The sequence below is a fragment of the Fusarium oxysporum genome, chromosome IV (genome assembly GCF_013085055.1).
Source record: "Fusarium oxysporum Fo47 chromosome IV, complete sequence".
NCBI classification, from domain to species: domain Eukaryota; kingdom Fungi; phylum Ascomycota; class Sordariomycetes; order Hypocreales; family Nectriaceae; genus Fusarium; species Fusarium oxysporum.
In genome coordinates this window covers 1028085-1055904 of record NC_072843.1, presented here as the reverse complement: position 1 = coordinate 1055904, position 27820 = coordinate 1028085, and the positions used below count along the sequence as shown (strand labels likewise).

Below are 27820 nucleotides of genomic sequence, written 5' to 3'. Positions count from 1 at the left end.
GTCTTGCCTCATGACCTCGGACAACGACCGTCTGTGATCACTCACTTGGCCTTCAAGTGCTGAACCACGTTCATGTCCATCTTCTCACATCAATGCCATCGAAATAAGCCTGATATAAGATCGGCCTGCCCGACACACGCAATTGTGAAAGAAAAACCAGTATTTCGCCTTTTGAACGCTGAATAGATGCATCGTGAAATTCTTCCTCTGGTCAGAGGCCCAACTCCCTATCCATAAACTGTTGTACAAGTATAATATCTGGTTGGAGATCTTCGTACACACCACATTCTGTGGTCTTTTATTTTCATTTCGTAATCATGCCCCTAAGCCACCACTTCAATTCCCATCGTCTTCGCTTGATAAATGACCGATCTGCAAAGTCCCTCCAGCGATAGGCCTGAAAGTCGGAGCTCAGTCTGCTTAATCTTTGCAATTTCATAAATGTGCTTCAGGGATAGAGTGCCGACAGTCTCATGCCCGGGCTTGCTGACACCCTTTCGCTTGCCCTTCTTTCCCATGGGAGCTTCGACGGCGTTAAGGAGAAGCCATGAGGTGTGCGGTGTTCGGACGTCAAAGGTAAATGATCGGTCGGGGCGGACGGTAACTCGGCATGGCATTGGTGTTCCAGTGATAATATGGGCAGTTCGCGCGTTGAATTCCTGAGCGCAAGTTAGCAAACAATTGACGTCTGAGCTCATATAACACTGACCTTACAAAAGTCCATAGACTTTACACCCTTGGAACCGAGAGCAGGACCAACAGGGGGACTAGGACTAGCCTGTCCAGCTCCCACGATCAGCTTCACGATTTGATCAACGCCGCCTCGACCCTTTGACATGATTGCGGTTGTGTTGGGATAGGCGGTGTCTCGTTACGACGTTAAACGTTGATAGTGTTTTGCGAGCTGAAGAAATTCGAGAGCCAATGTCTCTAGCGTCCTGATTGGCCCACAGCAAGTGTCATGATGTCCCCACAATCGTATCGCCCCACCAGCCCATACATACCTTACTGTACCTAACTCTGAAAAAAAATCTCCAGTATCCTATCTTCAGCCAAAAACTTTCTCATCAGAAGAAACTCATAGCAGCCACAACAACATGCCCATCTGAGAAAAGGTCTCGAGTCGCATCCAGTTTTCAACTTCTCTCACCAGACGAGACTTAGCGTCAATCTTCAAACTCATTCACCAGAAGAGACTCAGCAACCACAACACGATGCCTTCAACTCACGAACGCCCCAAGCCCTGGGACACAGGGGACGTTGACAAATGGAAGATCGACGCCTTCACTCCCAAGGATAATGTTGGCGGCACCTTTCTTGAGGAGTCTTCCTTCTCTCTACTTTTCCCCAAATACCGTGAAGTCTACCTAAAGGAAGCTTGGCCTCTGGTTACCCGAGCTCTCGAGAAGCACGGAATTGCTTGCACGCTCGATTTGGTCGAGGGTTCTATGGCAGTCAAGACCACCCGGAAGACGTATGATCCCGCCGCCATTCTCAACGCACGCGACCTCATCAAGCTCCTGGCTCGCTCCGTACCCGCACCTCAAGCTATCAAGATCCTCGAAGATGGTGTTGCCTGCGATGTAATTAAGATACGCGGCCTGTGTGGTAGCAAGGAATCCTTCGTCAAGAGGAGGCAAAGAATCCTCGGACCCAATGGTTCAACTCTCAAGGCCCTCGAGCTACTCACAGAAACATACATTCTGGTCCATGGAAACACAGTCTCCGCTATGGGGCCCTACAAGGGACTGAAGGAGCTGCGACGAGTCGTGGAAGATTGCATGCAAAATGTCCATCCAATCTATCACATAAAAGTGAGGAGTTGTCAGTCATAACAATAACTTAGCCAGCTAACCCCTTTGCAGGAAATGATGATAAAACGAGAGCTTGCAAAGGATCCCGAACTTGCCAACGAGAGCTGGGATCGCTTCCTCCCCAACTTCAAAAAGAGGTCTCTCAGCCACCGACGTGTTCCCCACAAGGTCACCGACAAGACCAAGAAGACGTATACACCATTCCCTCCAGCTCCCGAAAAGAGCAAGGTGGACAAGCAGATCGAGACTGGCGAGTACTTCTTGGCCAAGGGCGACAAGAAGCGTGCTTTACACGAGGAACGCAAAGAGAAGCAGAGCAAGCGAAAGGAGGAGAAGGCAAAGGAGCGAGAGGCCGAGTTTGTTCCACCGGAAGAGGGTCGCCCCAAGAAGAAGCGCAAGAAGTCGGAAGAGTAAACAAAAAGGAGCATCATATTATGTGGATGGGCAACTGGTGTGAGTTGTTTCAATCTCATGTACAAGCTCTCGAGGTGTATGATACCCTGAAAATCTCGGCGTTCTTCATGTCTCTATTTAAGGATTAATAGCTAAGAAAAATGTGCTTTCAATTTCTGATTCTACGTTGGTGAAGAAGCTTTGTATATGCCTTGTTGATTATAATATCTAGAGCTTTGAGGGCGACTCACTTCCTGAATCCCACTCGATTACTAGCTTACCAAACTGCTTCCCCTGATCCATGTCTTTGAACAGGTCATCAATCCCTTGAAGATTATTGAGCCCCTTGATCGTTCTGCTGATGACGGGTCGAATCTTTTTCTCGTTAACAAAGGTTACCATATCCCGGAACTCCTTGCGGGAGCCCATCGTTGAACCCTTGAGCTCGATATTCTGCAGATTCGCGGCCATCAGCCAGTCCATCTTGGGAGACACGGTCATGCCGTACTGCACAATTACACCGCCAGCCTTGAGTAGTCGTACAGTCTTGCCCACGATTTCACCGCCTGCACCATCGATTACAGCATCGAGATATGGCCTATCAGCTGGTAGCTGTGCTCGAAGCTCCTTGTCCCAGGCTTCGTTCTTGTAAATGACTCCACCTTTGGCGCCCATCTTCTTGGCCTTTGTGATCTTAGCTTCGTCGCCGGATGTGACGAATACATTGCAACCCATTGCTACACCGAACTGAAGGACCTGGAGCGCGACACCGCCACCAATGCCTGTGATAAGAATGTTTGAGCCAGAGAAAGCAGCATTGCTCTTTGTAACAAGAGCGCGCCAACCCGTGACACCAACAAGAGGTAGAGCTGCTCCCTCAGCGGGTGTGAGGTGTTCAGGAGCAGGCTCAACTTCTTCCTCTGAGACTACGATGTAGTCCTGAGCGGTACCGACCTCGGTGAGTTTGGAACCACCTGTGACTGCAAACTTGCGACTATCCTCTGGAGCGGCAGGGTCTGATTCCCAGCCACGCATGGGAGTGAGAATGACCGGCTTGTTGAGGAGGTTCTTACGGGTGACATTGCTTCCTAAGGCGACCACAGTGCCATAGCCATCTGCTAGAATTGGGTTGGTGAAGGAAATGGCTGGGTAGAGATGACGGCGCATAAAAAGATCACGGTGGTTGAGTGCCGCCGCGGAGAGGTTGACAAGGACCTCATTTGGACCTGGAGTTGGCTTTGGAACTTGCTTTACTTGAAGTCTATATGTCATATTAGCAATTGGCTCTCCATGTACAAAGAAGGTAGTTCTGACGGATAATAGACCTTTCCAGGCTTTGCGCCTTCGATTTGCTGTAGGGTGAGAGCTCGAGGCATGGTTGCGGCTGTGATGTCGCCAATTGTTGTTGGTCGAGTATTTCTGATAGATATGGAGAACTTTCGGTAATAGCGGTCCAAAAAAGGTTCGATCTCGGCTATTGAGTGAAGACTTGTTGAAGCTTGCAAGTTAGAACGACATAGAGATCTCATAGCCATTGGCCCCGCATCGTAGACCTCGGCATTCAGATGCACCTAAAGTAGCAACTATATACGGCCGATCTGAATGCTACAAGAGCTTTGAAATCAAAGTCAGTGTTTTGATTAATAATGTTAAATGCGGCTATTATTTCTTTTCTGGGGTTTCTTAAGATCTAACTACCAAGCTATCTTCTAATCAACAACAATTCATGATTCTTGGTGAAATCGTGTGATAGAATGAGCATGAATATGTGAAGTAATGGATAGAAAAGGTTATTCAGATAAGGTTTCATACACAGCGAGAGCGGTATGAGAACTAACTGTTTACCTTCTTCTTTATGACAGAAAAGAACAATGAGAAGTTCATTTCGACTCAGCTGAAGAGATATGCAGTAACTGTTCGCTGGCATGAGCATAAGTGTAATGCTAACAGTGTACCCTATACGTCTATGTAACTGAATTATGCCCTGAACTGTATATGTTCTGTCAAACTTTGCAATCATTGATATACATGTATATCCATGGATGTATATATCGGACTTTAAGAGATGTCCTGTGCTTATGAGGAATAGTAGTCTCGTCTATTGTCTTTCACTACTTATCTCAAACAGGACTATCTGACTTTGTATGGCGTCAACCTCACTAACACTGGCGCTAACATCGAAATCTTCTTGCGTGAATAGAATTCCTCAATTGACATAGCAATTAAGGATTATTAGAGTAACTATTTTCACAAGCTTGAAATGGACTGAGAAGATTACAATAAGAATACAAACCGAAGCTTGCTGGCTTGAAATGTTGCATTGCTGCACGCACTACGCAACCTTACTCTATATCTAGATGCTTACCGACGGTCCGAAAACCGGCATCATAGTTATATCAAACTAACAAACATCAACACCAACGCTGTTTGAACCATCAGCTAAACGCCGCTGAAATTTTCACATGGCCGCATTATTCTCGGGCGCCGTCTACGGCGCCTCTACGATAGCCGCGGGCGTCTATTTGCCCTCAACAATCATCAGTCAGTTCAAGTTCCAGGATTGGCATATGCTGCAAACCTCTCTTGGTGCAGTTGCAAGCAGCGCGTGAGTAGTCACACCTACAAAGACACGAGAAGAAGCTAATACTTGGTGAGTATCATATATAAAGTCGCTGAAAGATACGGCTACGTTAAGCTTAAACCCAGAAGTTCATCACCGATCGGACTCTTTGGACAGTATGACGGTAACGTCATAGGTGGATTCCTCCTTGGAGCTGGCATGGCTCTTTCAGGATCCTGTCCAGGTACTCTGTTCGCACAAGTTGGAGCTGGCCTGAGGACTGGCTTCTATACTCTTGGAGGAGCGATTCTTGGTGGCCTAGCTTACACAGGATATGTCGCGCAAGCAGCCAAGACTCAGAGGGAGAAAGCGGGTGTGCAGCCCGAGACGGTAACTATCGATGAGAACCTCGGGCTTTCCAACGATACAACAGTTGCTCTCTTCGAATCTGTTTGCTTATCTATCATTGGTGCTTCTGTTGCCTACACTACGGGCTCCGATTGGTCACTTTTCTCAGCCGGCGGTGGCCTCTTCATCGGTCTCTCACAGCTTTTCTCTATTCTTGTCCGTCGCTCTATGATCGGCATATCAGGCTCATATGAAGAAGTCGGAAATCACTTCTGGTGGCTCACGCGAGACGCGCCCTGGCCAACAAGTCGACAGAACACCTTATTCGCCGTGGGAATGACAAGTGGTGCGTGGGTTCTTGCAAAGGTGCTCCCTTCATTCGTCAAGGGCCATGTCGTCGAGACAGAGCCGTTGCTTGCTGGAGTTGGTGGATTTTTGATGATTGTAGGATCAAGGCTGGCGGGAGGATGTCCTTCTGGACATGGCGTTAGTGGTTTATCGTTGATGTCGACATCAAGTCTTGTCACTATGAGCACTGCGTTTGCTGCTGGAAGCTTGATTGCTCCATTGTTTCATTAGACTAGGTTGGATATACAAAATTTATGGTTGCCTATATGAAACATGACCTGACTCTTTGTTCTTGACCACGGAGGAATCCTGTAGTGCCGGAGCAGAACATCTATTCCTTCTTATCCCCACAGCCAATTCTCGCAGTAACTTCAATCTCAATCTTCATCTCCTCCTTCATCAATGAGGACTGGATCATGGTTGCAGCAGGACGAACATCGCCAAACCACTTCTTCAACACTGGCCAAGTCTTTGGGAAGTCATCGCGGTCAGGGAGGATATAGTGAACTCGAACGACCTCGGAGACCGAAGCACCGGCATCTTTCAGAGCAGCGGCGATGTTGGTCATAGTTTGGTCGGCCTGCTCGGCAACATCTGACGAAATAACTCCAGTCTTATAATCATAACTGCAATAGGTAGTTAGCTCTATTTCGAATTCTCAGGAAGAGTGGAATTGCTGACCCAGTCGTGCCACTGACAAAAACCCAATCGCCAGTCACGACAGCTCGTGAATATCCGATGAGCTCTTCAAAGGCAGAGCCAGAGCTGATGTTCTGACGGGAAGTCATTGTAATTGAGGTAAATATTATTGATATACAGATAATATCAAAGATGCAATGGAAAGAAGGCAAAGGCGCATTTTGAGGGAAGATATAGGAGGCCGTGAGTCACTTACACCAGGCTATTCCTATTGCTTGCTGGGGTGGGTCGCTTGACCAATTCGAGGAGGCGGAAGCTCATATATTCGCGCGCAAGAGGTAGGTATTTCATTGATTTCATGACAATCATAATGCCAGTCCACACTGTAGTATACATATTTTACACCATGCACTTAGACATGCATCCAATCCTTTAGCCAGTGAGCTCCTTGACCATCTTGGCCAACTCCTTTCTGTCGACATCCTTGCCCTCGAGAGCACCAGACAATCGCTTCATGACATCGCCCATGATGGACTTGGCTTGGGTGCCAGCAGCCTTTGAAGCCTCAACAGCATCCTGCACCATAGCCTTGAGCTGAGCCTCGGTCAAGCTCTCGACTCCGCTGTCGGCAAGGTACTCATTCAGCACCTTGATCTGATCCTCCTCCTTTTGAACAAGATCCTCACGGTTGGCAGCCTTGGCCTCAGCGGCAGCATCCTGAGAGCTCTTTTGGATCTTGCGGATCAAAGCAACGAGCTGGACATCTGTCTTGATGGGAGTTGAGGTCTTGGAAGCGTTGAGGTTGGCGGACATGATAGCTCGGAGAACGGTCAGGCGAGGAGTATCCTTGGCACGCATGGCGGTCTTGAGATCGGCCTTGAGCTTGGACAGCAGAGGAGGGGGTGCATCTTCGGTAGATGTTGAGTAGAATCGGCAGACAGAGACTCGGTTGATGGGCTGACGAAGAGTAGGCTGCGACATGCGCAGAGCCCGGAATAGTTGCATCGATTGTTTTGCTGACATTTTGAAGGGATAGTAGCTGGATCGGTGTTATCGGTGTAGAAACTGTTTGGTGACTCGATATGACGATCGCGGCTCGTGGTTTGGTGTTGCTACCATGAAGCTTAAGCTGATGTCGAACGACAGGTCAAAATTTCCCAAGCATGCAATTGGCAACTTTGATTGGCGGTGTGACGAGCTCCAGTAATTCTTAGTGGAGGCCCAGTGAAGGAACAGCAGTCCAAGCTACCAGGGTCCCCAGACTGCCAACCTTCGCGTACGAATCTGGGGGCTGCACGACCAGGCTGTCGGAGATGTTATGATGGGATGACAGTTGAGAGCCATCTCGGCAAGTTTCGTTGAAAGATTGCTTCGAATGAAGTTTGTTGATTTCTCAAAGTGATCGACAGCAGAGCTGCTAGCTGGCCACTCATCATAGACCTCCACTCTGAGATGGAGGTGCATTATCTCAAACACAAAGGACCAGTCATGATATCAATTTAGTGACGAATACCCCCCAGTATCAACACCATGATATTGTTCTCTCTCTTCTCAATCGACGTCGTCCAACATGATCTCGGTAACGCTAAATCACCTGATCATTGGTGCACCCGCTCGCCAACGCCTTAGCAAGGATCGGGGATGATCCCGTTGATATTGCATTCCGCTAGGTGCTGTAGGAGCGCACTAGCTTCACCGGCCAAGGAACAGACCAGGAGGCGGCTCGAACGTTGTGTGTCGTAGATGCAGATCGACTATTCTGTTTCGAAACACTTCAGCTGTCTTTGGGTTCGAGAGGCGGTCGAAACTCAGGTGACGGACGGTAGGGTCAGGGTTATGGTTTCATTGCTAACCGTTCTCTTCCCTGAAACTGGAACGAGATCTCATTCTCGGGTCGCGTCGTTGGTGGAGATGAGGAGATGAACTCATGGGTAGTCAGGCCCGAGACAATGAACCAGGGTTGTATAGAAGGGGAATGGTGATTTAATAGACACTGGACTAGATTATCGTATCCATCTTGTCATTGAGTAGTATGACTTCTGAGATGTCACCAGCATGTCTCTTCCACACACCGTCTGTCCTTAGTCGTCTCCCTATGTCATGCTCATCGTGATATTGTGAGGTCTCGGACCTGTTGCGGCCGCTGGTAATGACTCTCTTGCACATCGGGCCCAAACTGTCGGTACCGAGTGTCCATCCACCAGTCATTACGAATCATTCCCTGGAAATCATAAAAGGGACGAGCAGCCACTTCATGGGTGTTGGAAGCGGTTCTCTTTCTTTCTTTCTTTCTTTCTCTTGTTCTTTCTTTTCTTGCCTTAAGTCCGAGCACCTGCACGTCACTTCTCTTTCCATCCGTTGTTACTTCCTTCATGCCCAGTCAAAGCCAGGCCATGCTTGCCGTGTTCGGCAACGAATCTCAGGATTTTCCTCCAACCTTCCTCTATTATCCACTCGATGGCGCGCCACTGTCGCTTCCCTGTCCAGCCAACAAAACCTTGTTTCAACTACAAGATCGAGTAGTGGCATCTTCTTCCACCTCCCCTTTGCATATACCATTTACTATCCTTCCATCCCATCGTGGGCGCTACAACGCAGCACAAATGCCTTGGGGACGCCGTAAAACTTTACATCATAACCCCTGGCCGCACAATATCTCGCGATTGACCGAGGCATGTCTCAATGGCTCAAAATGAGACTTGATGGCTGTTACCGTCGTGGCTTTCTACCAATACAAACATAACTGCCATGTCATCTGTCAGAATAACACAAGACCGTGGAAACGGCCTAGGGAAACTTACACGGGAAAGTAGGCCTACAAATCGTTAACAATCAACTCACATCAGGATTCGCCCCTTTTTGAGCCAAGAACCGAGAAAACGTACCTTGAATGCTGGGTTGCTGGCTTCGCTCCTCGCTTGAGCTATCAAGAGTTGGAAATCACTGAAAGACATCCTGTGCAAGGCTCAGTCAAACATTACTCGGACAGATTGTAACCGACATACCCAAGAAACTGCGTGAATGGGTATAATGCTAACGAATACAATAGCTGGTTCACGTTATCGGTATTAGATCGGCCTATGTCATAATCTCGGGGGACTACACTACCATCAGCCTCAACACATACGATCTGGTATCAAAGCAACCTACCACTCGACCAGCCGCACATTGGCAACGTCAAGAGTCTCGACTCGACTTCCGTAAAACCTGCGCTTCTCATCCAGCTGGCTAATTGAAGTGGTGCCCGCGGATCTTTGTATGGCTGCTGGCTTTCCAAGTATTGTCTGGACCATTGCGACAGGGCGTGGTCTACTCGGCAAAATTGTTAGGATGCAGAAGTTTCCGTGTCCAGGAGACTAGGGAAATCACCTCTACTTAGCGTACCATTGTCAGATTGGGCGTTGAAGTATATCTCGACCATCTGACACCACCCGCCTGGCTTCAATACACGGAAAATGTCTCGAATATAGCTTCGCCAGCGATTCGCATGGATGCCCCCGGCGACCATTTGGCTATGGACAACGTCAAAGTGGTTGGACCGAAATGTAAACCTATCCCGAACCCAGGTTAGCATGGATCACAGGACTTGCTCACAGCTACTTGCCTCCCGTTAAGGTCGTCAACTTGGAGCTCCATATTGTCGGGAGGGTTTTCTGGAATCATGTGCGGGCTGACATCGATGCCAAGGACCTGTGCAAAAGACTTAGCCACAAAATATCTCATCTCAGATCCTTATCTTGGTGGTTTAAGAATCGAGTCAGGCTGGCCCGGTTGACCATGGTGATATCCAAAAACACCTCCTCGAGACTCGAGGATGGGGCCACAAGAGCATACAAAATCAAGTTGCCTCAAGCTCCATGATGGAACACGGTGTATCGAATTTCGCCTGACTCGGATGGCCTATAAACACTGCCCCTTGAAAGGAAGACTTGCCAATGGCCTAGGGGAAACTCACTTCGGCGTCAGGATATTGTGTAGCGACTTCGATGGCCCAATCTCCTGGACCACAACCGCAATCGAGTATTCGTCGTGGCGACCTGATAGGGGGGAATATGAGCCTCCCATCAAAGAGCCTGCTGAGTACTCCGTGCATCACCTCGAGGCGCGAGATTTCGTCCTAGTTCAGTGATTTTTGTTACTTTCTGTCAACCACTTCGATCCTGGATACAAATCATCAACTTACCTCATCGATGGGTGCAAAATATGTACCATTCGTGAGGGAGTAATGTTGATAAGAGCGCCCATAGTGTTCGATTGTCTCGGTGAACGTCTCGTCCAAGGGCACGGTTCCATCCCTTTGCATGGGGGCTTAGCGAAACTTCCATATCAAGAAACCTTGGTAGTCTTACTCTGCATCCATTTTCTTTACGGTCGAATTTTTGGACACGAAATGCCTCTCAATACTACAAGTATGATGCAAGCTTGCTCGGGCGACGATAGCCAGGACGAGCAGAGCTGCCTTTTCCAAAAAGGATTTAAACAATTCCTAAGGAAGACATGTGGTACCCAAAAGCGCGACCCTAGCCTAACGTATAAGAGCCACCCTGGTGCTAGGATGCAGAGTGCAAAGACGTAACATGACTATGGTGGCTTTTGCATCTAGCGGCCTTGCGTACCATTCAAAGGCGCAACAGGGCTTCTCGAAGAATGCGGAGATGATCTAGCAGAGAGCCGAGACACGGGCCGGCAAAGGACTGCTTCCTGAAGGTCCAATGCCGATCTTGACACCCCAGAGCTCTGCCGTTCAACTCATATTGGCCCTGGTACGGAAGAATAACGGCGAACATACCACCAGGGGCCATTTCACAACCGCAGTATCCTATGGAATATGACAAGATGACGCTGGGAGATTCAGGCAAGGCATCAACACCTGGGTATAGGTTAGAGGCTGGCTCTTTTGGCTATTGATGGATACTAAACAGGGAGCTCGAAAGATTCTGAACTTGAGATTCACAAATTCTTGACACTCTCACCAAGACCTTGGATACCAAAGTAGCCATCGATGGGTAAAATGGAAATCACTAGTCTGGGTGCCCTTGATTGCCTCATTAGCATCCTTTTTCCATTCATGGCCCCATGCTTCGGTCGACGAGACAGGTTCCACTCGAAGTGGAGAGAATGGTTTGCGGCATGCTATTAGACATGATTGCAGTCAACTCTACTCCGTACAAGTGCAGCTTCTGGTGGAGGGTCTCATTCTCGCCTTACTCCGTTAGAACCAACCAATGCATCCATTTTGAGTTGGATGGAATCCTTCCCACCATCACGCTCAGGCACCCGGTTGTCGGGACTTGTGCAGACTCCGTGGATGGCTTGAGACTATGTGCCTGCCATGGAAGGTGGCGCCCAATGACTTCGATCCGTTTGACATCGATAGTGAGGCTGTCCTACCCAACGTCGGTAGTGATCACCAGCTAGACAAGAAGGATACGCGGTTTGTCACATGTGTAACAGCGTTTTTGGTGAACAAAGTAAGATCATGGTTTCACAATGAAAGCTCCCCGGAGCAAGTCCAATGACAATCCATGTCAATACCGATGGCATGGACCTGGGACAGCCTTCGGGATACGGGCCACCCAAAATTGCTGTACTCTGGTACAACTTGGTATCTTCGGAGCTCGCGTACGACTACGGTGGCCGACAACACTTGCTTGACCGGGAGATTCGTTGATTATATGTATAGGCGAGTCAGGCGAATGGCCCTCACTATCTAGCCCTGGCGCCTTCTTGCCAACGAGAATATGGTTGCGCCAAGATTGCGACGCAGACGACGAAGGAGCCCAGTCAGAGCACTTCCCTATCACCAAAAAGCACCCTTCGATGGGTCTCAACGATACTGGTTATGATCCACCTCAACAGCACCGGGATCTTTTAAAGCCAAACAGCGATAGTTCTCAGACCAGGAACTGGACAATTCATCTCTTCACCGCCTCGTGTATCCAGCAGTGTTTTATGCAAAGCCTGAATTCAGAAGATTCCTAGTGGCAGAGGCGTGTAAAAGGGAGGTCTCATGGCCGCATATATGCTGGTGATGGGCCGCTAAGTTGCATTGGATGGGTTCTCGCGGCTGGCGTGAATTTGCTACCCCCCTTCGGCTAATTCACTCTCTGGGCTTCGCGATTAACATCATACGACCTATCGAATTCTGAAAGGACATCTTAACGAAAACTGGGACGAAAGAATGCTACTCGCCCAACGTCGTACCTCTACTAGTGTCGATGTACACATTGACGGGCCGTTGCAGGTTGTAACGCTGCAGGTGGTGACGAGCCAAAGCTCTCTGTCAGCTCATGGCACGCAGAGAAAGGAGCTCGACGATGACAATCAATGGTCCCTATTGCCGCATCCTTATATTAACAGGGGTAACCTGGGAGAGCTTACTTGATCCGGTCATAGGCTCACAATGATCAAGTCTCACAAAGGGTTTTGTGGATACGGAGACGACGAGAAACCCTACCAACGAATGGGAAGTGTCCACGGTTTGCGAGGTTGCGATGACTTTGTAAGTAACGATCCGCCTGTCCCATGACCGCACCAGAGATCACGCTGGGTGCTTCGGAAAGGAAGGCGACAGCATACTGAAAATCTTCCCAAATGGCGTCCTTGGCTCCGTCCAAGACCCTTAAAATTGTGTGGCATCAATGGCATGTTCTGAGCATGTCGCAAGTGACACCTCGCAAGTTGGACCGTTCTAACTGTCACACACAGCTTCGGAGGGTCCAGTGGCTCCCTTACCCATACGCAGCCTTTCAACAGCCGCTACGGGCCGCCATCATGGAGTCTGTGGGGGGATAAACATAAAGCACCGAGTCCAAAAGGCTGCCAGGCTGCACGCCAAAGGAGGATCGTCAACTGACTGTTACCTTTCTGATTACGTGGTGCGGCCTCATATGATAACTCCGTCACTCGGATAAACTTAGCCGCGGTCTGTTCCAATACAAGACATGGTGGATTGGGCAGGACACCGACATGCAAGATTGCAGAGCAAACAGAACTCAGCTCTGGTAGCACTTTGTCTGAATCACTATTGTCAACTAACCGATAGTAGAACGCTTATGCGCTACGGTTGATACTACAAAGACAGGGGGAACCATGCTCAAGCCATGGTTTACCGACCCAGACTCTCGGGTTCTGACCAGAAACCCGGGAAATTGGTGGGCGTGGTTATACGGGCACTGTTCCGCTAATCCGTGGGATTTACCACACCGTTCGGTTTCTATTCCTCAGCACAGATAACACAGTATGTACGGCATTTTGGAAGGCTCAAGATCTCAACAGTATCTATGAACTAAGCCATGGATGCTACAGCATGATGTCCAAAAAATGACTGGACTATAGCCTGTATCCATATCCTTCTATTTTGTGGTGGGCTATCATAACGACATCTGAATTTTACCATCATAACCCGTACGGCTTCTTTAGCCCAAAACTCCCAAGACACCACCGAATACTGCACCGGGATAAGCACAGCAAATTCCGAACCAGAACCTTTGAACCATACTGTACAGTAATGACATGTCAGCTCTTGACCCCGCTCTGCTTGCACACATCCTCGCTTGGTTTTCGAGTTCTCCTCATGAAAGTCAGCTTGGATTCTGTGGCTTGCTTGCAAACCTGGGCGGCCTGTTTTCTCTTTTCGTAGCGATGGTACACTGGCTTGCAGTGAGACAAGTGTTCCAAAAGGGCCATTGTGTCTCTGGGAAAAAACCTCCCGGTGACCAGCATTATGCACATAAACCCCGAACCAGTAACGCTCGACCAAATATTCGAACAAGTTGCATATTGACCAAGAGGGGAAAAGCACGGATGCAACAGGTTACCCCTGGATTTATAAGATTAAGGTGGCCTTAATAAGGGATGCAACCTCACGGAATGACATATTGGGAAGGCCACACTGTGAAGTGACGTGACTGCTGAGACCTTGGCAGAGATAGTGTATCCAATGCCTGCAGTCTTTGAAGACAGACAGCCGTTCAAATCAAAAGCAAACAAAATGCTGCGGCCAAGGTCAAGGCGCCTACCAGCAGGTAAAGACGGGGTTCCTACTCTTGACGGCTTCGAGCCGCTCAACAATGACCTTGCGTTGGTTGCCCATCTGCCCCTCAGCTGCAGCATATCCTAGGTCACCTTCTAGGTCGTCGGTGTAGTTCTCATTTTCACCATAATACTGCTGTGCGATGGTGTTGCTGTTACGACGGGCAGCAGCGTTGGCAAATGAATATCTTCGTTGCTGTCGCGGTGCCTGCTGGCGTGCTGGTTCATACATGTTGAGTGCACGAACAGGACCCTGGTAGCTGTTCCTAAACCCAGCTGCCTGGACCGTGGGACGCTTGGCTATATCTCCACCGTTTTGTTGCTGCCCCGCTGGTGCCAGGAGGTTGGGTTCGCTTGGGGGCACCTCATCTGGTGACTGAGCAGTCTCGCCTGTCGGAGATGAGAGCTCAAATCTACCTGGATGAGGCATATCGGCGGGTGCACTGGCCAGACCGAGAAGGTCCTCGATTGGAGGATTATTGGTCGGAGCCGAACTAGCAATGTCGGCCTCGTCCATGGATTGACGGACGTGGGGGTTGCGGCGGACTTCCGAGGACGTATTACGCATAGGAACAGCAACAGGCACGTCAACTAGATCATCCCAGACGCAAACTCTCGCTCGGCGGGTCAGTTCAAGAGGGCCATGGTCAGGAGTCTTGAGTGTCTCAACGACGTTCCAGGCCTGACCCTTCATGACGGCGACTTGCTTAGCAAACATGCGTTCCTGAAAATCAACATCCATCTGGAATACCCTCTTTAAAGCGAGAATCGTCTGAGTCCACCATGATGTGGATGTCAGCAATGGTAGAAAGTGATCCCGTGTCTTTTGAGAAAATGGCCTTCCGATGAGGTCGACAGGGAGGAAAAGCCAGCCAAAGGGGAAACTGACAACACAAATTAGTATACCTCTCACAGCGTTGATATATGTCCTTACCTTCTCCAAGCATCAGGGTGTTTCCAGGGCCATGACAGTGAGTTGTCGATAGCTCCAATGGTAATTGCTGGCTCGTTTCCTGCTGGTTGTCGGCTTGAGGCGCTCATAGGTCTCTGGGTCTTATAAGGATATGACGCCCTCGTAGCACGAGGCCCTTGTTGTGAAAGATCAACAGGTCGAGGGCCCTCTTCCTCAGCGACGGGTTCCATGTTCATTTGGATGGGGTCTGATGCTATCGAGGCCTTGCCTGTCTCCCAATCAACCTTGATCATCCAATTGTCCAGACCACGATCTGTATTTCGCATAATGTAGTCGAGAATGACCAGCTTCTCAAGCTCTTCCCGCAGAGATTCTTTCAAGTTGTCGGTCCATATGAAGTTATCAGGACCCAAAAGATTCGCGGCTTGGGCAGCTTCTTCGTCGTCGCTGTTGTATCCGTCGTTCGGCGAGGCGTTTCCTGATGGACGGCAGCTCTCCGTCCATCTTCTCTTCTTCTTATTCTGACCGTCGTTTGTACGGAATCCTGACCAGTATTGATCCGGCCAAGGATGTTCACGAAGGAACACGTTGGCATCCTTGAAGCCCTTGAGGAAGACCTGGAAGCTGCCGGGCTTCGCGGGGAGAGGCTTCTTCTTGCGATGGAACTTGCGGCGATCCCAGAATGGATAGTGGAAGGATTTGGAAGCAAGCCATACAACGTCTGTGTATGGAACGAGGTGTGTTCGTAGTTGGCAATCGAGTACGTAGGCAGCTGCTTCGCTGACATACGAGAGATTAGGAATAAGACTACAGAAACGTTAGCAATGACACGGGAAGCCTTTACGAAGATGGCATACCAGGCTCTTCCAAAGCAGCAGGGAAACAAGTTTCTGTGAATCCACTTGTTCCATTTGGGGTTTCCTGCAGCGTATGGCTCCTCGTCCTTGGGTTTAAAAACACCGACAATTTTGCCATCAGGATTTCGTGCAAAGTAACTACCAGAACTGCCTTGAGAAATCATACTCGGGTGGATTTCTTGCCGAATAGCACTCCGTACGCTTTCCACGATGGTTTCAAACTCTGCTCTGGTCATGACACCTTCCTGCGGCGCCGCAATACTCTCAGCGGTCACCGGTCGAACACCCTCGGGAGGTTGAAAGACAGAATAGTGAATTTCAAGGCGCTCCTCTTCGCCTTGCTGGTTCTTCCCCTTGCGCTTGAAACGCGAAGCAATCTCGTCTGCCCATCGCTCCAGACGAGCATTGATGGCCTTGAGGTCGACACCAGCGCTGCTTCCTGAACGATGGCGAAATTTGGGTTGTGATGACGAGGCAAATGATTTGGGACTGGCCATGCCAGAACGATGGCGCGGTTGAGTTACGGGGGCATATCGTGGAGCAGCCGCGGGCTGTAGAGATGCGTAGGATTGGGAGAGGGGATCCTCATCTGAGTCGTCGCTGATGTCGTCGGCCTGTGCGAGGCGTTCATAGCCTGTTGTTGCGGGTCGTGATCGAGGCATGTTAGCGACGGATGGGACTAAGGCGGATGAAGACGTAGAGAGTGGTTAGGGCGGTATTAGACTGTTTTCAAGGCCATTCCCTAGGTAGAGGCTGAAATTTTAGGAGCTGAGTTCGTCGACGGGGAATTCGTTCGGATACTCGATCGTGACGCGTGTTGATTTAGGTTGAAAGGGGGTGGAGGGAGAAGATTATAAATGGATGTTGTTGTTATTCGAGAAAAGGAGTAATATAGTTTATCAAGAAAGGGGCAGTGAAGAGAAAGTGGAAAAAGGGCAGTATCAAGAAGAGAAACGAATCAGCAACAAGTGCTGGAGGCTTTTGTTGGCAGTGACGACCAAAATGAAGCTGGTTGCAGAATGACGATGTGTGCCTGTTTGAGGTTCCAGGTTGTGGATATGACGAGAGCTCATCATTCATCGAACTCAAAGCTTGTGACAGGCCAAAAATCAGCCAAACTCCAGTTGACAGCAGCCTCCACAACCAGTGAGCCTAGGCCTGGGAACTGGGGCCGGAATTGATTGGTGGATACTCACCCCTGAGCGGGTGCCGGACCTAACCAAGGCCCGGAAGGGAGTTGAGATCGATTGGCTTTTTAGTGATGATGATCTTTTGCTTGAGGAACGAGCATGAACTTAACATGGTTTCTTATTAACTAATGCGGAAGTTATTATTTCTTTGCATTAGATCTATTCATGCTCATCCCCTTAATTTTTTTTTTTTTTTTTTTTTTTTTTTTTTGGATCTCTTTGAATACACTAACAACTGCTATATTGGGGGCCGAGATGTCCGGATGATAATACGGAGGAACGGCATAACGGACATTTGAGTCCGCCGAACAACAGATCACGGCGGCCTACGGAGTATCTGTCCTAACCAACAATAATGTAGAGTTTATCGTATTATGGGAGCATCAACCCGAGAGTCTAAGCTACTCTAACAATTCCCATTCCGTTTCCCGTGGCAGCACAAACGGAATTTACTTCCCCCTTTCTCCTTTAAACTTTCCACAATCCAGGAGCGTTAGACAGCGTCAGTAGAATAGTCTCGGCCCTAGTGTGACCTCACATATCTGCATCACTCCTCGGAACAAGCCAAGGTTCTTGGGGGTTTTCGTTTGACGGATGTTTTTAGAATATCTACGAACTGATATGATTGACGCAAGGAATCTTCAAGAACGCCACCACTTGGAGGCGAAGCCGCCAATCTAAAAGAACAGTGAGTACATACTGTACCTAGAACTAACGAGAATGGGTTGGGTTGTTTGGTAGCATTGGAGTGCCTGGGCGCTAACAAAACTCCTCTGATCGCGTGCAACTTGTGATGGAGGGTTTAGAAGCACGCCAACCTTGGAAAACACATGGCCAAACTGCTGATGATGACGGTTACAAAAAGGCAATTGCAGGCCATTATCTCATGAGTTGCAGTATTTGGCGGCCAAGTTGCTGATTCGAACCAGACATTTTGTAACTGTAACCTCGCAATCAGCTTCGGGATATGATACAGGCACAGATAACATCAGAGCTGATACGTCGGCTCGTACGTCATGATATGCATCGTCATGTTTCGTCAGCTCTAGTTTGGTTATGATCGTCTAGTTCAAGCTTCTGCGTCTGGGGTTGGGGCTTGAGTGAGTGAAGCCTTTCCATACCAGTTGTATAAGTATGCCTTTTATTGGCGAATTGTCTCGGAGGGAGGGCCAAGCCAATCCGGTCAGTCATACCGGTACACCCAGGGATAGGTAGTTACACTGCAAAGGTAAGGTAGCGTAGCAGTCTGTCTAACGGCCTGCTCCGCGCGGGGAAAGCAATGGAAGACACCTTGACGCCTCATCGCGCGAACAAGATGCTGCTCTTCAAGGTTCGATCCTGCGATGTGAGGCTAAGCAACAAAGTTCGGCGCCAACGTGAGGCCGATATTCTCTGTAACACCATCAGCTTATCAGTACGTACGTTCAGCTGTATCATACTATATGAAGTAAATGTAGTGCTTGTAGCATGAAGTATTATGATATTGGTCATTGCTTTGCATACGTGACAAGCATTAGAGAGCAGCAGATAAACAAACAAACAAATACAGCGTTTCAGGGGTCGTTATTCGTAAGCGAGTGCAAAAAGTGACCATTCCATCAGATGATTGAGCGGACAAACCATGAGATGAGACGCATCCCCAAGTCCATTTTTGCCTGGAAGTTCCATGTCAAACAACGGGGGCCATCTCCGGATGTCAATGCCGCACCCCACACTTCACTAACTCTAGCATCTAGCTTCCTCGCTACGCTACGCTACGCTACACCCTCTAAGTCAACCCTCCACCGGGTCCCATCCCTTGGACCTTCAAGGTTTCAATCCCTTGGAAACTACAGTACCATTCCCGAGTTGTTTGTCCCCCTTTTACATACTTTTTCTTCTGGTAATCCCTATTTATAAATCTCGAGTGAGGCCCTCTACCTCTCTCATCTTCTTGATCAACTGTCCAGGCAAGAAGAAAAAAAAAACCGACCTTGACTTATATGCTCATCCCTGCCACGTCTACTCGCATTTGACCACTCAGTCGTTGCTCAAGTGACCCCAAACACCATAAAGTTGACTTGTTGACTCGATACCTTCGTTGCTACTTTGATCTGCCCGTCTCTGCTCTTTATCTTCTGCATATAACTTATCTACCTTATCTTGCCTTGACTTATCTGCGGTTTCACAACCACCCAACTCCAACTCCCATCACATACCACGATAAAGAAAGCACAACATGACTGCTCGAGTCGCACCCGGCTCTTCATCCTACACTGAACCGCCAGCTATCGTTTCTCCAAATGCCGATCACGATGTCCTACGAGGCCGTAAGAGAGAACGAAGCATGACCCGAGGAAGCGTCCGCCCATTCCGAGCTGCTCCAGCAGACGAGTCCAGCAACTTACGAGGCCGCTCTCGTCGTCGTGCTGCTTCTCCAGCTCTGAGCTGCACATCCCGACCATCCTCACCCAGAAGAGTGCCATCTCCCACAAGACGTCGACTTCTCCATGCTCGCCTCCGTCGAGAGCATTGCCCTTCCCGTGTTGCATCTCCTGTCGAGCAGCAACTCCAACAGCATAGACCAGTTCGACGAAGGCAGCGAACTCGGAGCCAGAGCCGGGGTCCTCGGTTGGAGATGGAGCTTTCAGCTCTGCATTCCACTGATGGTTTTTCAGGACTACGGAACGAGGTCCGAGCCTCTTCTTCTGACACAACAGACGAGGCAAAGTCCAACACATAAAAGTGATAGTGCTTGTCTATTTTATCATTTGCTTTCAAATGCTGTTGTCTTGTTATCCTTAGGTGGATGTATGAAGACAAAAAAACGGAAACCAGACCGATACCCATATTCTTAATTCTTTATGTACGATGACCGGATGCTGCACTGCCTTTGGTTTCTTTTTCTGGGTTCTATTGCGCTGAGAGCTGGTTATCTCGGAGTTACCAGATTGTGTCATGATATTGGTCTCATTTGGTGTTTTCATATTATTGGGAAATTGGATCTCTTCGAAATCGCCGTATACATGGATAAGATGGCGGCGCTATCAGATTTTGTATGATGCCTTTATTTGTATGAGAGAGCAAAAAGATATCCAGGATCGACATCCACCAGAATAAATTGATGAATATTGAAACAAACGTCCAGCGATAGTAACTCTACTCTGAATGTGTTTTTCTTTGCCACTGTACTTGATATTTCTGCAGTCTTCAAAACAAGAAGGGTGACATCCAATAGTATGGATTCCACTAGGTACGATAATACTGAGGCATCAGTGAAAGATCCTCCGATGAACCACAAATTCTAGAGTCGATGATGGTTGTAAAGGGCCCTGAAGGCAAAACGGCCGACCCCGCTAACGGCCATCTAGATTATTTCATTGGTCAGATAACATCCGTAGGCCATTTTCGATGGTGGATATCGGCTGATGTTAACGACTTCGATCTTTGTGAGGGCCGAGCTAAACTTTTTTTCTGTACATAGCGATTGGAGTCTTGTTGATTTACGGTATTCGATAGAAGCTTTCTTTCTCACTTCTACGGCTCTGCCGTGTGTATAATACAACCGCTCTTTATCGGTTCGAGTTTGAGGTACTCCAATTCGGATCCTTGCTTCTCAGTTTTTGTCATTGGAATCCGTCCTTTCGCCTACTTGCCACCAAGCATGAACAACGTCTGTCCTTAACCTTTCGACATAATACAGCACATCCCCTTGACTTCAATGCTCGAGCGAACAGCTGCGACTTTGGAGTCGCGCAGTCTCCAGCGTGTAATTCACAAGACTTCGATTCGATCTCGACGATTACATACAGGCTTTTGGCAACATGGAGCCTCTGCTATCGAACTTTCCAGTTCCTTGCCTGGTTCGATGAGAACTGCTCGGGTGGCCGCCTCCGAACCGGAGACAAAGCAATTACAGTCGAATCTACTTGCTTCAGTCTTGGTCCTCGACTTCCTTTACCCAAAATTGACTATTCCTGTTTTACGCCGCCTCTACCCTGAACTACCCAACTCTCAGCATGCGCAAAGAACAGCAATCGTTCCGACAAGACGAGCATACTCCTCGATAATACCTCCGAATACGACCGACACGAATGAAGCAAACGAAAATAAAGAAAAGACCGAAACGACGACTCCTGATCAGCCTGAGCCATCGCACGAGAGGTCACATCCTTATGAGATAGCCGATATAGCGGAGGACCCAACTTTGTTTCCTGGTGGAAAACCAACGGTGGGCACCAAAGCTGAGCCAGAACTGCAGCAAGTACGGAAACTTCGACAGCTATTGGATGGAAAGGGTCGCCATTTTCAGGATGTTTGGGACCAGTACTCGGTGCTAGACAATGACCAAAGAAGTTTTATACGTGGCCGGGTAGTGCAGTATCTATCTCGCTCCCATAGCATCGTTGAAACAGGAAGGGCCCTCTCAGTATTCCGCCAAATTCCGCCAAATTCGTGGGATAATGACACCTTGACTGCAGGAATCATCCTGCTTCTACGGTCCGGGGATCTTCCTTCGGCTGTGGAGTGCTTCAAAACCGGATTGGAAACGAGAGGGTTGAACCACGGACTTGAATACTTAATGGCGGATGCGATCAACTCGAAAAAATGGGCGGCAGCTTTGGAGGTATGGATTTCATTCTACAAGGACCGCATCAAAAGAAAACCCGATGCATTGGCCCCGGATCTAGAACGACTTCAGCAGCTTGGGTCTCTTCCTTCACAAGGATCTCACTACTTCGCCTTCCGAGCCTATCTAGTTGGCGAAGGCGCAGAGCAGCATAAGAAAATCAAGGAAGACCCCGTTGCCTCGCTAGCCTTGTCCTCTTTCCGGAAGTTCTTTGCCAACATGGCACTACGAGAACCGTGCCGCCCCAAGCAAGCGGGGATTATTCTTGAGACTCTGAATGATCGAAATGCATACAACACATACCTAAACACCATGTTCGACCGCTGGATGGTAAAGCAGGAGAGTCGGTCCACTATGGAGCAACTTATTCCTATCTACCAGAAATTTCGGGAACTACCAGATGCTCAGCCTGCGATGACTGTCTACCGCGGCATGTTCAAGGTCTGCTACCCAAAGAGGTCGGCGAGACTTGAAGAGATTAAAGAAGACTGGATTCGTTTCAAAGGCGGGCTCAACCAATGGGGATATGAAAAGTATCTCAAATATTACGCAGAGAGGGGCGATGTGCGAGCCGTCATAGATTTATGGTCCAAGTACGTGAAAGATTTTCCTGAAGTGGTTCGGTCCCCCCGTGGATTTAGAAGCACAATAAACGTATATGCTCAGCTTGGAGACGTTGAGAATGCAAAAAAAGAGATCGACAAGATGATCAATGAATACCGGGTTGAGCCGGACCTCGACTGCTGGAATACATATCTCAAGGCTTACATGAGGACCAATGACTATGATGCTGTCATGAAATTGTTCGAGGATATCGCAGAAAAGCACGAGCCGGATGGATTCACCTATGCACACGCCATGGCCATGACCGCTAAAAGGGGTGATTTGGAGACTACCCTGGAAATCTTCACCAAATCACAGCAAGCTGAGGTACCTATCACCAAAGAAATGGGTCTGGCTCTGGTGGTAGCATACTGCCAGAATGGCCTTCTTTCCGAGGCTGAGAGCCTTTGCATTGAGCTGACCCATCGTAAGCTCATATCTGGAGCTATTTGGAATCAGCTTATCAACTTCAACGGTGTCGAGGGGAAGCTCAGCAAGGTTTACGAACTACTCAAGCGCATGAGAGAATTTGGCGTGGAATGGGATGATGAGACGTACACCTTTCTTCTCCAGGCGCTTATCCGAGTCAACCAAATCCATCCCGCCTATAACTTACTGAAGCGTGGTGTTCAGGAAAGACTGTTTCTTGTCACCGCGGCGCATTTCGCTATCGTTATGGCTGGAGCTGCTCGTGTCGGAGAGTATGAGCTTGTTGAAAGTCTTTTCCGTCGATTGCAAGAGTCAGATTTGCCTGTTACCTTCAGTGCTTGGGTTGCTCTCGTCGGCGCTGCCGTGAAGAGAAAACCTGGTGTTGAGCGAACCCAGAATTTGGCCAAAGAATTTGTCGCGTATTTCGAAAAGGCTTCTGAGGCAGCTAAAACGACAGGGGAGTCCGTGCCGGATGAGGAGGTTGGTACAACTGATATCAGCAATCTCACAAGACTCAAAGGAGAGACTAAATTCGTTGGTCGAGCGATCACTCTACTTACCGAGCTTCGAGACTTTGGCTCCATTGACGAGTTGATGAGTCTATTCGTTGAAATCTTCCCCGAGTTCAAGAACGAACAGTTTCCTCCTGATGTCATGTCCGCTTTGATACGCGCACTTCACGCAGATCAGAGATACCGCAAGGCCATTGAGCTATGGGAAAAGACTTGGGAAAGTGCCCTTGCATCCAGCCGGAAACGCTCAGGTGATGGCATCATGCCTGGTACCGAGTACTCTCTGTCTCGTGCTCTTGACGCAGTGGCAATGACATACAAAGAGATAAACCAACCAGAGCTTCTCAGCAAGACCGTCGACAAGGTCACAGAAGCTGGTTTCAAGCTGACCCGACAAAACTGGGTGCGCATTGTCCGTGATCTTTCTGATATGGGCAGATTTGAGCGTGCCTTGTACTGGTGCGAGAAGATGCTCATGCCAGGGTGGCAAGGCTGGGCACCCCCTCGGCACATCCCGCGTTTGATGCGAAATACCCGTACCTTGAAGCCTCCCAACAGCCTCCTCTTCCGTCTGCAGCACAAGTGGATAGAGATGCGTAAGATGGCAGCCTGGTCTGGAGACGTCTCTCGTGTGTTATCCACTGTCGAGGAGAAGTACCCACGTCTGCACCATGCTTTTACCACATCAGAGATTCAGTCGATGCCTACGGCATATGTCGTAAATGGTAAAGAGATTTCGCCTGGTGAACTCGACAAAGTACTTCAGAGTCTGTCTTACCATTCCCTACTGAAAGTTAAAGAGACTCTGCTCCGAGAGTTGCAGAAGGAGAGGAAGCGTGGGAAGAACCTTGGAGTAGCATCTGAGCCCTTGAAGGTCATCGACAACAAGACATGGAAGGAAATGCTACATAACAGAGTTCGACGGTATGCCGCTATATGGCATTCTCAACGAAACGCGAACTTTGAGCTGAACCAAGCGCTCAAGATTTCCAATGCATCAAGCGACGTCACAATCGAAGCGAAGGCAATGGGATCTGAGCAACCAGACGATCAGGTTGCCCGCCAACGCTTCAGCTACTGGAACGCGTTCTGGGATCGTTATGACCAGAGGTTTCACGGCGCGAAGCCGCAACCGAAGAAGCCATACTCGAAAGAGAATCATCATGGAAACAATACCTGGGCACACAAAGCAGAATCACGCCACAAACTGGCTAAGAAGCGGGCAGAGAAGTTGAGGAGGCAGATGTTTGATGATTGATCATGTATAACAGATTTATGTGTATAAAACCAAAAGATTCTACTATTTTTGTATAATAGAAAATTCAAGCCATGACCAACATGTTGACCGTTTCAAGTTCAAAGTATTACGAGCTTTTGGCCAGCTCTTTCACAACAATTACTAGAGAGTCGTATAAGTGTGTAGAGATTCAATTGACTATCTAAACCTTCTATGGCAGGTTTTGCCTGGTATCGAGATACACCAAACGCCTCAAAGTAATATAACTCCTGACCAGGTCCCTTTCATCCAATCCAATGATTAGACGGGGTAGAAAAAGAACGCCATCCAGGGCAATCGATACCCTCTATGATCCAATATACAGATATTTGGTTATAATAAGACCCTTTCAATGAGGGCACTTAATGTACGGTAGGCATGCTGAAACATGCAATTACTGAATAACTTTTGTCTAAGGAGACATGTCACCCCGGTTGGGTGTCTCTGGAGGTGATGGTTGCTTGACCCCGAGGGAACGCAAGCGCTGGGAAAGCAAGCCTTCAGCACCACCAAGTGATCCAGACCTGTTAAGAGCGAAGGCATTGCCGCCGTACCCAGGTTCACCTTTGTTCAGCTTCTCGTAGAGTGCAGGTCCCGACGGTGAACCATCGGTCGAGTCCTTGGTCGAAGGACGACTGGCTTGGGATGAGCCAGGAGAGCGCATTTCGTTACCGAGGGCGGCAGTTGTGCTTGTGCTGTTACTGACATCGCTGCTTGTTCGGACGCGCCCAGGAAGATAGAAAGGGATCGGGTCGAGTGGCAAGGTATTGCCCGCTGCAGAGCTGCCAGTAGAGGAATCATTGTTCCGAAACATGTGCTCCATGGCATCGAAAGCATGAGACGTAGGGCCCGGGAAGATTCCTACGCTACGTCTGCGAAGCGCCTTTTCAGCGGCTAGCATAGCTCCAGGACCAGAGTGTGTAGGCAGCGGAGTATGCATCAGACGAATGGGCTTGTAAGGAGTGTAGCGAGGCTCTGGCCATGTTGTTTCGTTTCTGAGTTTCTCCTTGCCGTCGGGTACACGGTTTGCAAAGACAATGCGAATGCTCTTGTAAAGATAGTACCGCCCTTTTGCAGGGCAGCAAATGTGGAGATGAGCGAGATATCTCAAGATAGGACGGTCACTGGTGTTTACTTCGGATGCTGCAGGGGCGTTTTCAATAATGGGACCAGCCGAGTAGCTACGCTGTCTCACAAAAGTTTTGGTACCTGGTTCCATACCCGTCAGGTCATAAGGAATCAGGAACAGCTTGACAGCAGTCTTGTTCGGATTCTTGACAATGATTTGGATCTGCCCCTTCTCCGGAATACGATAGCTTCCGCCTGGAGGGGCTTTCGCAGAGCCAGAACCGGACCTGCGGCTGGCTCGAGAATTTCGGCGTGAAATTTGCTCAGATCCTTGATTATCAAGACCGACATCCATCATGTCTTCGATGGGTTTCCTGTCTGCAAATCGGCTTTGTGCTTTCTTCTTTGCCCGATGCTCATCATCGGGGTTAGGAAGACCGTTTTCAAGGTCAATCTGACCAACATAGGGACTCGGCCCGTCGTCCGTATTTGATCTACCATGAGAGGTGCTGCTGTAGCTGTAATACACAGCAGGAAATGAAAGAGTAACGTGTGGCGGGCACTTCAAACTGGACTTGCATTTTCCCTTGCCCAACACGCCGATCTGAGCGACAAAGTCCAGTGGCTTAGAAGGGGTCGTAGACATGCGACCACGAAGAATGCTCTCTTCATAAGATCCAACCATAGATGCGTGCTGAAGTGGCGAAGATTCTGCGACTAGAGAGGACCTTCGTGGTCGAAGAAGAGCGGGCGTTGGTGGAGATGCACCGGCCTGCATGAAGCTTGGAGTTGAAGTCAATGACCGTCGAGGTTGATGTGCCTGATATGGGAATGCTTCTCTGCGATACGAAGGAACACGCTGCGGGAGAGAATATCGTGGCGATGGGGACATCCACGGTGAGGAAGAGGCTGAGTTTGGCATGTAGCGACTGTTCCCAGTATATCCAAATCCATCTCTCGGTATAGACATGTCGTGTTCTTCTGAGCTCTGGGCCTGAACCAAAGGACTAGTAGGTGGCTTGTACACAAAGCTTGAGGAGAGAGATGAGGATAGAGGCGATGTAGTTGATCGGAAACTCTCTGCACTCCCTGTAAATGGTATTCCTTTATCGTGCTGGAACGGCGTGTAGTGTCTCGGTGGTGAAGTTGCAATCCATGAGCTCTCTGCTGGTGCAGGATATCTACTCCTCGGAGCCGCACGATCCTTAGCTACTGCTTCCTCCTCGGTGAAGTTACCGCTGTGTAGGGCCGACCTCGGTCGCTCGATGCTGAGGCCATCGCGTAATCTGTTGTCGAAATCGGGTTGGGAGTCGTTCTTTTCGGGTGTGATTTGGGCAGGCGCAAGTAGTGAAGGTTCGAATGGCGATTGAGTTCGCTTTGTCTCGGGAGGAGGAGCGTGGTGCTGAATAATAGAGTCAAACTGCGAGAGACTGTTAGAATTTGGAGATATTACAAAGAAATGGAAGAACGCACATGACGGTTTGGGATCCAGGTCGGAGACTGAGCCCTCTTTAACCTCTCGATTAAAGAGGCTCGATCCGATATCCCATTTTCAGCACTATCGGTTCTCTCGGGACTGTTGGTGTTTGATTGTGGTGGACTCTCAAAGATAGGCCCTTCGCAAAGTTCGGTACGAATGCTCTCCTCCGAAAGGCGTCTAAGCGTCGGAGCTGGGGGTGGCACCTCGACTTCAATAGGTGGTGCTGGCTCAACAGATTCGTGATTCTCTAAATCGGCTTGAAAGATAGGCATGACGGCGATGTTGAATAGCTGTAACAGCAGCCGTACAGTTTCTTAGTAGAATCCGTCATGAATGAAGAAAGACGAAAGAGCCGAGAGGTGGTGTTATAAAAGGTGATGGGTGATTCAATGCAGGGATTTTAGAGTTGCTGATATTGTCATCTAACGGGGCGTGGTCAAGGTAGAGAAAGGGTCTGATTAATGAGCCGAGAGATGTGGATATTGGTGTATCATGCGACGAGGACGATTAGAGCAATAGCCAGGCACGGCGTGGGTCGAGAGAATGCGAATCTGAGTATGAGTATGGGGAATCTGGGATCGTATCGTGGGACGTCATCCACCGAATATGACGACAGTTACACTGACGATGGAGTGAGTCTTGGGCGGTCCCGTCTTCCCCCGGAAGAGCTGGAAAAGACAAAGAAGAGCAGATGGGCTTATAAGTAGACGAAATGAGTCGTTGACCTGCCGTGTTTAGAGAGAGAGG

General features: G+C 49.0%; 11 protein-coding genes across 11 annotated transcripts; 4 read left to right on the top strand and 7 right to left on the bottom strand.

Moving 5' to 3' along the window:
- Positions 1–14: 14 nt before the first annotated feature.
- Positions 15–892, bottom strand: FOBCDRAFT_27836 (ribosomal protein L11, N-terminal domain-containing protein). Its single transcript, XM_031179765.3, has 2 exons — positions 710–892; positions 15–659 (listed from the first exon to the last, which is right to left on the bottom strand). Exons 1-2 carry the CDS (start codon positions 836–838, stop codon positions 324–326), a joined length of 465 nt encoding a protein of 154 aa, XP_031045652.1. The 5' UTR covers positions 839–892; the 3' UTR covers positions 15–323.
- Positions 893–1041: 149 nt separating this feature from the next.
- FOBCDRAFT_27833 (uncharacterized protein) lies at positions 1042–2393 on the top strand. The gene is made up of 2 exons (XM_031179766.3): positions 1042–1814; positions 1866–2393. The coding sequence occupies exons 1-2, from the start codon at positions 1215–1217 to the stop codon at positions 2226–2228; spliced, it is 963 nt and encodes a 320-aa protein (XP_031045653.1). The 5' UTR covers positions 1042–1214; the 3' UTR covers positions 2229–2393.
- Positions 2394–2435: 42 nt separating this feature from the next.
- FOBCDRAFT_291366 (uncharacterized protein) lies at positions 2436–3602 on the bottom strand (the record flags this gene model as incomplete). The annotated part of the gene is made up of 2 exons (XM_031179767.3): positions 3522–3602; positions 2436–3468 (listed from the first exon to the last, which is right to left on the bottom strand). Exons 1-2 carry the CDS (start codon positions 3581–3583, stop codon positions 2436–2438), a joined length of 1095 nt encoding a protein of 364 aa, XP_031045654.3. The 5' UTR covers positions 3584–3602.
- Positions 3603–4612: 1010 nt separating this feature from the next.
- Positions 4613–5694, top strand: FOBCDRAFT_259349 (uncharacterized protein; the record flags this gene model as incomplete). Its single annotated transcript, XM_059611244.1, has 2 exons — positions 4613–4812; positions 4887–5694. Exons 1-2 carry the CDS (start codon positions 4670–4672, stop codon positions 5692–5694), a joined length of 951 nt encoding a protein of 316 aa, XP_059464636.1. The 5' UTR covers positions 4613–4669.
- FOBCDRAFT_220153 (Endoribonuclease L-PSP/chorismate mutase-like protein) lies at positions 5668–6422 on the bottom strand. The gene is made up of 2 exons (XM_031179769.3): positions 6145–6422; positions 5668–6089 (listed from the first exon to the last, which is right to left on the bottom strand). The coding sequence occupies exons 1-2, from the start codon at positions 6249–6251 to the stop codon at positions 5795–5797; spliced, it is 402 nt and encodes a 133-aa protein (XP_031045656.2). The 5' UTR covers positions 6252–6422; the 3' UTR covers positions 5668–5794.
- A 4-nt stretch (positions 6423–6426) lies between these two features.
- Positions 6427–7274, bottom strand: FOBCDRAFT_220152 (uncharacterized protein). Its single transcript, XM_031179770.3, has one exon. It carries the CDS (start codon positions 7123–7125, stop codon positions 6535–6537), a length of 591 nt encoding a protein of 196 aa, XP_031045657.2. The 5' UTR covers positions 7126–7274; the 3' UTR covers positions 6427–6534.
- Positions 7275–8899: 1625 nt separating this feature from the next.
- Positions 8900–10405, bottom strand: FOBCDRAFT_238716 (S-adenosyl-L-methionine-dependent methyltransferase; the record flags this gene model as incomplete). The annotated part of the gene is made up of 8 exons (XM_059610231.1): positions 8900–8917; positions 8988–9057; positions 9108–9201; positions 9253–9411; positions 9460–9653; positions 9707–9792; positions 10058–10219; positions 10286–10405. 8 exons carry the CDS (start codon positions 10403–10405, stop codon positions 8900–8902), a joined length of 903 nt encoding a protein of 300 aa, XP_059464635.1.
- Positions 10406–14036: 3631 nt separating this feature from the next.
- FOBCDRAFT_291354 (1-phosphatidylinositol 4-kinase LSB6) lies at positions 14037–16955 on the bottom strand. The gene is made up of 3 exons (XM_031179774.3): positions 15907–16955; positions 15071–15856; positions 14037–15020 (listed from the first exon to the last, which is right to left on the bottom strand). The coding sequence occupies exons 1-3, from the start codon at positions 16566–16568 to the stop codon at positions 14120–14122; spliced, it is 2349 nt and encodes a 782-aa protein (XP_031045661.2). The 5' UTR covers positions 16569–16955; the 3' UTR covers positions 14037–14119.
- Positions 16956–18861: 1906 nt separating this feature from the next.
- FOBCDRAFT_317966 (uncharacterized protein) lies at positions 18862–20217 on the top strand. The gene has a single exon (XM_031179775.3). The coding sequence runs from the start codon at positions 19315–19317 to the stop codon at positions 19816–19818; it is 504 nt and encodes a 167-aa protein (XP_031045662.2). The 5' UTR covers positions 18862–19314; the 3' UTR covers positions 19819–20217.
- Positions 20218–20557: 340 nt separating this feature from the next.
- On the top strand, positions 20558–24672 carry FOBCDRAFT_158617 (uncharacterized protein). The gene has a single exon (XM_031179776.3). The coding sequence runs from the start codon at positions 20797–20799 to the stop codon at positions 24505–24507; it is 3711 nt and encodes a 1236-aa protein (XP_031045663.2). The 5' UTR covers positions 20558–20796; the 3' UTR covers positions 24508–24672.
- On the bottom strand, positions 24662–27808 carry FOBCDRAFT_158615 (uncharacterized protein). The gene is made up of 2 exons (XM_031179777.3): positions 27067–27808; positions 24662–27013 (listed from the first exon to the last, which is right to left on the bottom strand). Exons 1-2 carry the CDS (start codon positions 27343–27345, stop codon positions 24938–24940), a joined length of 2355 nt encoding a protein of 784 aa, XP_031045664.2. The 5' UTR covers positions 27346–27808; the 3' UTR covers positions 24662–24937.
- Between the last annotated feature and the right edge of the window lie 12 nt (positions 27809–27820).

Excerpts from the sequence above, each read along its gene's own strand:
- FOBCDRAFT_291354 (XM_031179774.3), bottom strand. The coding sequence starts at position 16,568 with ATGCCTCGATCACGACCCGCAACAACAGGCTATGAACGCCTCGCACAG. Across the intron at positions 15,857-15,906 it reads TGCTGCTTTGGAAGAGCCTG|TCTTATTCCTAATCTCTCGT; the intron begins GTATGCCATCTT and ends ACGTTTCTGTAG. Across the intron at positions 15,021-15,070 it reads CACCCTGATGCTTGGAGAAG|TTTCCCCTTTGGCTGGCTTT; the intron begins GTAAGGACATAT and ends TTGTGTTGTCAG.
- FOBCDRAFT_158617 (XM_031179776.3), top strand. The coding sequence starts at position 20,797 with ATGCTCGAGCGAACAGCTGCGACTTTGGAGTCGCGCAGTCTCCAGCGT.
- FOBCDRAFT_27836 (XM_031179765.3), bottom strand. The coding sequence starts at position 838 with ATGTCAAAGGGTCGAGGCGGCGTTGATCAAATCGTGAAGCTGATCGTG. Across the intron at positions 660-709 it reads AGTCTATGGACTTTTGTAAG|GAATTCAACGCGCGAACTGC; the intron begins GTCAGTGTTATA and ends ACTTGCGCTCAG.
- FOBCDRAFT_158615 (XM_031179777.3), bottom strand. The coding sequence starts at position 27,345 with ATGCCTATCTTTCAAGCCGATTTAGAGAATCACGAATCTGTTGAGCCA. Across the intron at positions 27,014-27,066 it reads CCTGGATCCCAAACCGTCAT|TTTGACTCTATTATTCAGCA; the intron begins GTGCGTTCTTCC and ends AGTCTCTCGCAG.
- FOBCDRAFT_220153 (XM_031179769.3), bottom strand. The coding sequence starts at position 6,251 with ATGACTTCCCGTCAGAACATCAGCTCTGGCTCTGCCTTTGAAGAGCTC. Across the intron at positions 6,090-6,144 it reads TTTGTCAGTGGCACGACTGG|TTATGATTATAAGACTGGAG; the intron begins GTCAGCAATTCC and ends TACCTATTGCAG.
- FOBCDRAFT_220152 (XM_031179770.3), bottom strand. The coding sequence starts at position 7,125 with ATGTCAGCAAAACAATCGATGCAACTATTCCGGGCTCTGCGCATGTCG.
- FOBCDRAFT_317966 (XM_031179775.3), top strand. The coding sequence starts at position 19,315 with ATGACTGCTCGAGTCGCACCCGGCTCTTCATCCTACACTGAACCGCCA.
- FOBCDRAFT_27833 (XM_031179766.3), top strand. The coding sequence starts at position 1,215 with ATGCCTTCAACTCACGAACGCCCCAAGCCCTGGGACACAGGGGACGTT. Across the intron at positions 1,815-1,865 it reads ATCCAATCTATCACATAAAA|GAAATGATGATAAAACGAGA; the intron begins GTGAGGAGTTGT and ends ACCCCTTTGCAG.